The following is a 9,285-nucleotide window of genomic DNA, read 5'->3' as shown; positions in this document are numbered from 1 at the left end:
GATGCTTAGGCAACGGTTGCCATTTTGGCTGATGGTGGGGATTGAACTGGGGCTCTCCAGAGCGGAAAGCACAAGCAGCTTCGGGTTGAGCTAAAGAGTCAAGGCTCTTTAGGTAGGGCTGCAACTGTCCTCTGCAGATGGGGAACCTGGGAACGCCCACTGCCCAGCCGGTTAAATCTGCAATTAAAAGCAGACGCCCCCCTGTGGGGGAGGGTGCAGCAGATTCTGGGAAGCCACCAGCACCTTTGATACACTGACTGCAGTTCAGTATTAAAACCAAAAAACTTTATTGGAGAAGCGATGAAGAGATACAAGTATACAGCGGGTACAGAAGACAACTTCCACAGCCAGAGGGATTAAAATAAAGTATGCACGGGAGCACCATGCAACAAGCCGTCATGACTAGTCCAGATCCGTCTTGGTCCCCTCTGTGCCCATGTGCAGAGCTTGGGCTCCAAAACCATCCCAAAGATAGCCCTGAGCCATGTCACACAGCTCCACGTTGCAGCGCTGAGTCACCTTCTTCAGCATGAAGAGGCAGCCTGCAGATACTACAGAGCCCAGCAGGCCATGCTCCAGCCCAGCAATTGGGAACAGTGGGGAGCATAGCATGCTGGGACTTGTAGTCTTCTAAGGCCATACGTTCGGGTTAGTGATGAGATATGGCTGCATTCTGTTCTGTTTTATACGGTGTCAGCCAGACTGTATTTGGGTAGCCCCTACACCTCCCACCAAGGGGACCTCTTGGAATACCGGCCCCCACCTCCAACCCTTTCCTTCCAAGATCCTTGTTGGGGAGCGGGGGAGGAGAGGGAGGTGGGAGAGGGGGAAAAAAAAAAATCTTCACACTAAAATCAAGTTTCAAACTCTTATAAAGTTATCCCTGATCATGTACATTCATTTACGACATGAGACATTCAGAATTTTAATTCAGAGCTATTATTCCAAGCACTTCTGTGATTAGTTTTTATACATACTATATAGACTTTTTGTAATTAGTTTCTATATAGACTACCTCCTCCCTCAGCCCCAAAAGGAACATCCCACCAGAAAATGGACAACTGGGGGCAGATTTATCCAAAGTCATTTGGATACCCAACTTCCTTATGCCTTTGAAAACAAACCTGCCTCTCAGCCAGTCAGCGACATCCCCAGATTTCTGCAGGCCAGTCAGAACGAGCCAGAATATCAAGGGATGAAGGGAGCGGCTGGTGCAGATGCCCTGATGTGCAAGGACTTATTCTGCAATTGCATCATGAACGGGGCATAGGCTGTGAGTCGGGAGGCTCCAATTTTTAAGTCCAGAAGGGACTTGTCATGAAAGGTAAAAAAAGCTCAGAGTCCCAACTGCAATTTGCTACAGGGCCCCTGCATTTTAATACCTGGCCCCCAGTGCACCTGCTTTTAATGCTAAGGTTGCACCTCTGATCGCACCAGTGCCCTCCATCACCCGATCAGTGACATCCAGATTAGCGTATGGCTCACCAGGGCTCCCTGTTCTGTGACAGATTTTCCTGGGGATTTTAGCCTGTCCCTAGCCCTGTTATACAGGCTGTTAGGGAGGTGGCTGGCATCAGTCCAGTCAGCCAGTGGCTTGGTTGTAGCAGGGGAAGATCACTGTCTGGTCTGCGGGAAGCATGCGTGGCTGGAAGGCGGAGGGAAGCCTCAGTCAGTCGCTGCTGCTGGAGGAGGAGGAGGAGGAAGAGGAATGCTGCAGGAAGGGGGAGAGAAACCATGAGGCTTGGACCTCAGCCCAGGGAGTTGACATGCTGTTGGCAGGTGGATGGCTGGGAATAGAAAGGAAGGGGGCACCCTGCTAACAGGGTCCTGAGCTGCTGCCCATGGAAGCAGGACTCAGCTCCCACAGGTGACCCCCTACTGATCCCACGAACCACTGCCACCCTCCCCCCATGTCACAGGGTTTGTGTAGTTGGCAAAGGGTCTTGGGTCTACTGCTAACCCCCATGCACCAATCCCCACCCCGGCCATACCCCCATGTACAGGGGCTCCCCTGCCATGCCCAGAGGAGTTCCCCTACTTGCATTGCCCCCGCCCCACACTGTAAAGGGGCGAGGTGGAGGGGGGGGGGGGGGCTGCCTTAACCACAGAGACTAGCAACTAAGCCAAGACCCTCCAGACTCATGTAATGAGGAACCAGCAGCACTGGCTGGACTCAAACTCAATCCAGGATGCGGAAGGGTCCCCACCCCAAGCCCTGAGCGAACCAGCCGCCCTCCCTGGCAAGGTTCAGGGACGGCACTAATTGCTGAACAGATTGAGGGGGGGGGGGCACGCGGGATGACCCAGACACAGGTGCTGAGAAAAAGCCCAACACACAAGCCTTCTCCTTCCCCTCCCCCAACCCAGCATGTACCTCTGACCTCGATGCCAGAATGCACCCCCATTCCGCCCCCACCTCGCCCCACTGACCTTTCCATGCTTGTGCAGCTTGTGTGGCTTGTGCACCTTGTGAGCCTTCTTCATCTTCTTCCTCATCTTCTTCGCCGCCTTCTTGTCCAGCACTTGGGTCCCGACCATGACGGTCCCAGGCATCAGGGGATTAATACCCATCCCCCCAGGCATTCCAGGAGCAGGCGGTGGGTAGGGACCCAGAGGGTAGCCAGGCTGCTGGCCGGGGAAAGGGGGCTGAATGGGGTGGCCAGGGGGGTATGCAGGCTGCCCTGGAACCCCCGCTGGAGGGATGGGATAGGAGCCAGGGGGCACTGTGCCTGGGGGGAAGGCAGGGTTCCCGGGGGGAGGGTAGGCAGGATTGGAGCCAGGTGGGTATGTGGGGTTGGGAGGGAAGGCCGCTCCGGGGTAGGCACCAGGCTGTCCTGGAAGGAGAATAAACCAGTGTCACAGCCAGCAGGAGAAGAGAGACACCCGTGGAGCAATATCCCCTCTAGCACTGTCCTGCTCCCTTGCTCTCAGCCCCACCCTGCAGCATCACTGCGGCTTCCCCACCTCACTGCCCCCTGTCCCCCCCGTGACAGCACAGGGGAGCGACACCAAGTATTACAGGCTTGGCTTCTGCTCCCTAGCTTTGCCTCCCCCCTTTGCTGCTTGGGCAGCGGGGGGTCCCCTGGTTCTGGACTGCAATGATGCCCCCAGTGGGTTGCCAGCAGGGGTAATTGACCAGGTCCTGGGGATCTAAGAGCACCAGCTGCAATTGCTTGAGCTAGAGGAACAGCTCCATTGGCTTAGCTGACTCCATCCTCTGTACATGTTTCTGCTACTGGTGGGGCACGGCCATAAGAACGGCCATGCTGGCTCAGAACCACTGGTCCAGCTAGCCCAGTGTCCCGTCTTCCAACAGCGGCAATCCCAGGTGCTCCAGAGGGAATGAACAGAACAGGGCAATTTATCTAGTGATCCAGCCCCCGTCGTCCAGTCCCAGCTTCTGGCAGTCAGAGGCTTGAGACACACAGAGCATGGGGTGTGGCCATGACCGTCTTGGCTAATAGCCATTGATGGACCTCTCCTCCAGGAACGCTTCGTTCTTTTTTGAACCCACTTATCCTTTTGGCCTTCACAACATCCCCCGGCAACCAATACCACAGACTGACTGTGCGTTGTATGAAGAAGTACTTTCTTTTGTTCGTTTTAAACCTGCTGCCTGTTAATTTAATTGGGTGACCCCTGGCTCGTGTGTTATGGGATAAGATAAATAACACTTCCGTATTCACTATCTCCACACCAGTCATGACTCTATAGTCCTCTATCATATCCCTCCTTAGTCATCTGTTTTCTAAAATGAGCCATCCCAGTTTTTTTAATCTCTTCTCATATGGAAGCTGTTCCATCCCCGTAAACATTTTTGTTGCCCTTTTCTGCACTTTTCCAACTTCTAATGTATCGGTTTTGAGATGGGGCAACCAGAATTGCACACAGTATTCAAGGGGTGGGTGTACCACGGGTTTATCATAATGCCAATATGATATTTTCGGTCTCATTATTAGGAACCATTAGGAAAGGGATAGATATTCAATTGGCTTTTTTTGGCTGCCGCTGCACATTGCTAATAGTTCTCTGAAAACATCTGCTCAATGAGTATCAGAGGGGTAGCCGTGTTAGTCTGAATCTGTAAAAAGCAACAGAGGGTCCTGTGGCACAGGACCCTCTGTTGCTTTTATTAGCAATGACTTCCAGATCTCTTTCTTGAGCGGTAGCAGCTACTTTAAACCCCATCATTTTTCATGTATAGTTGGGATTTTTTGTTTTCCAATGTGCATTGCTTTGCATTTACCACCACTGAATTTCATCTGCCCAGTCACCCAGTGTAGGGAGATCTCTTTGTAGTCAGTTTTGAACTTACCTATCTTGAGTAATTTTGGATCATCTGCAAACTTTGACACTTCACTATTTACCCCTTTTTCCCCAAGATCATTTATGAATATGTTGAACAGCACTGGTCCCAGTATAGATCTTTGGGGACCCCGCTATTTACCTCTCCCCACAGTAAAAACTGACCATTTATTCCTACCCTTTCTTTCCTATCTTTTAACCAGTTACTGATCTAGGAGAGGATCTGTCCCTTTATCCCATGACTGCCTACTTTCCTTAAGAGCCTTTGGTGAAGGACCTGGTCAAAGGCTTTCTGAAAGTCCAAGTACACTACAGCCACTGGTTCACCCTTGGCCACATATTTGTTGACCCCCTCAAAGAATTCTAATAGATTGGTGAGGCATGATTTTTCTTGACAAAAGCCACGTTGACTCTTCCCCTATATGTGTTTATCTATATGTCTGACAATTTTGTTCTTTTCTATAGTTCCAACCAATCTGCCTACTATAAAGTTAGGCTTACCAGCCTGTAAATGCCAGGATTGCCTCTGGAGCCTTTTAAAAAAAGATAGTTACATTAGTTACCCTCTAGTCATCTGGTACAGAGGCTGATTGAAGCAATAAGTTACATAGTACAACTAGTAGTTCTACAATTTCATATTTGAGTTCCTTCAGAACTCTTGGGTGAATCCCATCTGATCCTGTTGATTTATTAGAGTTTAATTCCACAACTTCCTCTGTTGACACCTCAATCTGGGACAGTTCCTCAGATTTGTCACCAAAAAAGACTAGCTCAGGCATGGGAATCTCCCTCTCGTGCGCTGCAGTGGAAGACCGATGCAGAGTTAGCATGAGGCACATGCTGCATCTGCATCCCACAGAACCTGCCACCAAAACCTCCAGCTCATTTCACGTGGACCACCCAAGTTGGGCTAGATTTGAACCTGCCGCTTTAGAGGCAAGAAGGAGCCCCATACCCCTTCTTTCCCCTGCTGAGGCAAAGAACGGGGGAGCATCAGAGGGGAAGCCAGAGGAGCAGCTGAGAAACCTGCCAGACTTGCCATCGGTCCTGTTGCCCCTCACCTGCGTTGGGATCCCACATGGTTAGAGAGGAGAAGTGTCCAGTCACCTGGAGGGAAAGACACACTGTTAGGCAAAGCGGGTAAGTAGCACTGGGCAAGCATGGGTCACCCAGGACCAAGTCTCTGGTGCAGCAGCAGATTAGCCCAGCCAGGCCTAGAGCTCGGAGAAGAGAACACCAGATGGGGACAGCCTGCTGTTTGCACCCCTAACAGAGATCAGGGCCTGCCCTAGAGAGCCTACCATCTAACTAGACAAAGGATGGAAGAGGAGACCGGAGAGGGGCAGTGCTTTGCCCTAGGTCACCTTGGCAGAGCCAGGAGCAAAATCCAGGTCTCCTGGCTGCCAGCCCAATGCTCTAGCCACCAGGCCCCATGTCCTCATCAAGAGGCAGTTCTGGCTGGTGACTGATTTTCCATCCCTCCCAGGAGGAGAAGTCCACAGCCCCCACCCTCACGGTCTCCTCTCCTGCTGGCCCCGCAGCGTGTGTACCCAAGCAAATGAGCAGAGGAACACACAGGATCACAGGAGGAAACAGCTGCTGTTCCTATCTAGCCAAGCAGGTGTGGCTTAGGGCAATGCTTGCAGCCTGAGCTCGGCCGACTCTGGTTCCGGGGACTCGGAGCTGGCATAACCATCCCCACCAATGCACCCGCCCCCCCAGGCAGAGGCACTGAGATGCCTACACGGGAGAGGCCGCTGGGTTATTTCAGAGCTCCCCCGTCTTGAGCTGCTTGACAGGCACCCCCACACCTTCCCGCTTCCACTGCTCCAGCCCCATCACCTCCCTGGCTTCCTCTGCCATCCCCCAACGCTGCGCCCCACATGCCCCCCAAGCTCCTCCACAGCCCTCTTCAAACTCCACTTAATCTCTGCTTCAAGCCATCAGCTCCCCTCCCCACTCCAGTGCGCTAGGTCCTGTCCACCCCCAGACAGCCCCCTGCCCCAAAGACCTTACAATCAAGACCACGGCTCCATCAGTGTTAAACCAACTCTGGGCAAGGACCCCCACCTGCAGTATCTGAAACCCAAACCTCTAGTGTTCTTTTCCTCTCTCCCCAGATGCTGCTCGGTAACAGTCACCAGCGAAACAAGAATTTACTGCTGGATTGAGATGGGGGAAGGGGTCCCTATGCAGGCTCCCCTATTCCTCAGGGTCAGACTAACTCCAGACATCCTTTGGCACCACCACCATTCCTTGGAGGAGCATGGGAAAGCAGGCACTCCAACCACCCTTAGCCCTCCCACAGGAGAGGGGCAATTATACATCAGCCCCCAGCTCTGTATCTGCAGCTGGTGCATTGTCGGAGGAGGTGGGGGGTTAGGATAGAAGGTACAGTCAGGGAACAACGCTTTGCTACAAGAAATGAGCCTAATCCAGTCCCAACTCTCATTCCAACACCGTCCCTCCCGCCCCCGCAGCACACAAACACACACACAGATCTGCACAGAAAGAACACCAACAACTCGGCTAGTCAAATCGATTCAGAGCAAAGCGAAACCGCCCCAACCCGCTCCAATCCACCCTCCTAAGCAGAGCTGGGTCCAAGGCCAGGCAGCACAAAGTGACTCAGCTAGATTGCCCCACCCTGGAGATCGCATCAGTTTTTAAAGTCCAGGAGCAGGGTGGGAGCAGCTCAGAGACACCCCATGTCCTGCAGCCCAGGACAGCCAGCCAGGGCTTAATTTGTGCTGAAAGAGATGCCGGAGCTCAAGGAATTAAGTGCTGGGGCTCAAAGCAATTTTTTTTTACATTCATAATTGATGCAGCAAACTCAGAGGCGCCAGGGCTCTGAACTGCCAAGCCAAGAGATGCCAGGGCTCAGCCCTGGCACAAGTTAAGCACTGGACATCGCTGCGTTGCCGCACAGAGGTGACCAGCTCGCTCTCAGGAAGGTTGGCAGCTCAGCAAAAGAACTAATGGGGGAGGCAGAAGATTGGTCTCCCATGCAGACTGCAACTCACTGAGGACCCACAGAGTTACAATGCCCCAAACCAAGCCTCACACACACACCCCTCCAAAAGTTCAGGAGGGAGTGGGAAAGCAGCCCCCAAGAGGTCTGTAGTGAGAGCAGAACTAGTATAGCTACCTACAACCAGGGCCGACGAGAGGGGGGTAAGCCGGTACAAATTACCAGGGCCTGGCGGTCCGGAAGGGGGCCCGGCTTCCCCGCCCCCTTGTCGGCCCTGTTTAGCCGGTCCGCCCTTGCTGGTGGGCCTGAAAAAAAAATTTTCACCGGGGTCCGAACCCGCTCTCGGTGGTCCTGCCTACAACAGATGAGAATCAGATTTGGGATGAGCAAATTACAGAGACGGAAGAAGGGTGTGCATGGGGGGCAGACAGAGGAGCATGCACCAGAGATGGATAGACAGACAGATGGGTGTGCAGGGGGATGCAGAGAGGGACGGACTGACAGCTGTGTGTGGGGAGGATACACATAAACAGAGGGACGGATAGAAGGAGGGGTGGGCAGGAGGATGCACAGAGGGACAGGTGTACAGGGGGGCTATACAGAGGGGCACGCATGGGGGAGGGACAGACAGGGGTGTACAGGGGGATGCACAGAGGGACTGAGAGACTGGCAGCTGTGCCGGGAAGGACACACGGAGGGGCACACATGGGGCAGGGATGGACAGGCAGACAGGGATGTGTGGGGGGATACACAGAGAGGTATGCATGAGGGAGGGAGGGACAGACAAAGAGGTGTGCAGAGGGACAGACAGACTGACAGTTGTGGGGGGGATGCATAGGGGGAGGGACAGACAAAGGGACGTGCAAGGTGGGGGGGGACAGACAGAGGTGGCGGGGGGAGGGACGGACAGACAGAGGGATGTGCAAGGGAGATGCAAGGGGGGGAAGGAGGGACAGACTGACGGGTGTGCAGGGGGGCGATGCACGGGAGGAGGATGGACAGATGGAGGGACAGACTGACGGGTGTGCAGGGGGGCGATGCACGGGAGGAGGATGGACAGATGGAGGGACAGACTGACGGGTGTGCAGGGCGATACATGGGAGGGGTGGACAGATGGAGGGACGTATGGGGGGCAGGGAGGGACAGACTGACAGAGGGATACACGGGGGGGTAGGAGGGCAGTATGGACAGACAAAGGGACGTATGGGGGGACAGACAGACAGATGTGCAGGGGGATACCTGGGGGGACGAGGAGGGAGGACCAGACAGACGGGTGTGCGGGAGGATACACGAGGGGGGAGGAGGGACAGACAGAGGGACGTACGGGGGGACAGACGGGTGTGCGGGGATACACGGACAGGACCTCCCCCCCCGCCGTCACCTTGGCACCAGGCGGCTCCACTCCCGAGCTCCCCAGCTGTGCCCCGCCGGCTTCCTGGAAGCGCTGGTGTCCCCGGCCCGCCCGGCCCCCATTGGCTGGCGCCGGCCCAGGGCGGCCCGCACTGGCTGGCCCCGCTGTCCGTCACCCCCGGACCGCGCTTGCGGGAAGTAGCCGCTGGCCCCGCTTACAAGGGCCACACCCGCCTCCGGGCGTGGGGGTGGGGCAGGTTCGTACCTGGCCTCTCCCGCTACACCTGGGGAGGGGACTCCTGGGTTCCCTCCCCTGCTCTGGGAGGGGAGTGGGGTCTAGTGGGTTAAAGTAGGGGGGGGGGGCTGGGACTCCGGACTCCTGGGTTCTCTCCCCTGCTCTAGGAGGGGAGTGGGGTCTAGTGGGTTAAAGCAGGGGGGCTGGGACTCCGGACTCCTGAGTTCTCTCCCCTGCTCTAGGAGGGGAGTGGGGTCTAGTGGGTTGGAGCAGGGGGGGCTGGGAATCTGGACTGCTCAGGCCTAGCCCCAGCTGCAGGAGGGAAGTGTGGCATAGTGGTTAGGGAGGGGGATTGGGCATCAGGACTGCTGGGTTTTCTTCCTGGCTCTAGGAGGAGCGTGGTCTGGTGTTTGGAGAAGGAGAC

At 55.0% G+C, this 9,285-nt stretch overlaps 1 protein-coding gene across 1 annotated transcript; it reads right to left on the bottom strand.

The window, feature by feature from the left end:
• Positions 1-263: 263 nt before the first annotated feature.
• Positions 264-8,725, bottom strand: PRR13 (proline rich 13). Its single transcript, XM_054012900.1, has 4 exons — positions 8,658-8,725; positions 5,367-5,412; positions 2,431-2,834; positions 264-1,711 (listed from the first exon to the last, which is right to left on the bottom strand). Exons 2-4 carry the CDS (start codon positions 5,383-5,385, stop codon positions 1,670-1,672), a joined length of 465 nt encoding a protein of 154 aa, XP_053868875.1. The 5' UTR covers positions 5,386-5,412; positions 8,658-8,725; the 3' UTR covers positions 264-1,669.
• Between the last annotated feature and the right edge of the window lie 560 nt (positions 8,726-9,285).

This window comes from Malaclemys terrapin, chromosome 23, assembly GCF_027887155.1.
Source record: "Malaclemys terrapin pileata isolate rMalTer1 chromosome 23, rMalTer1.hap1, whole genome shotgun sequence".
Lineage (NCBI taxonomy): Eukaryota > Metazoa > Chordata > Testudines > Emydidae > Malaclemys > Malaclemys terrapin.
The sequence above is the reverse complement of the archived record's forward strand: the minus strand, read 5'-3'. Positions and strand labels throughout refer to the sequence as shown.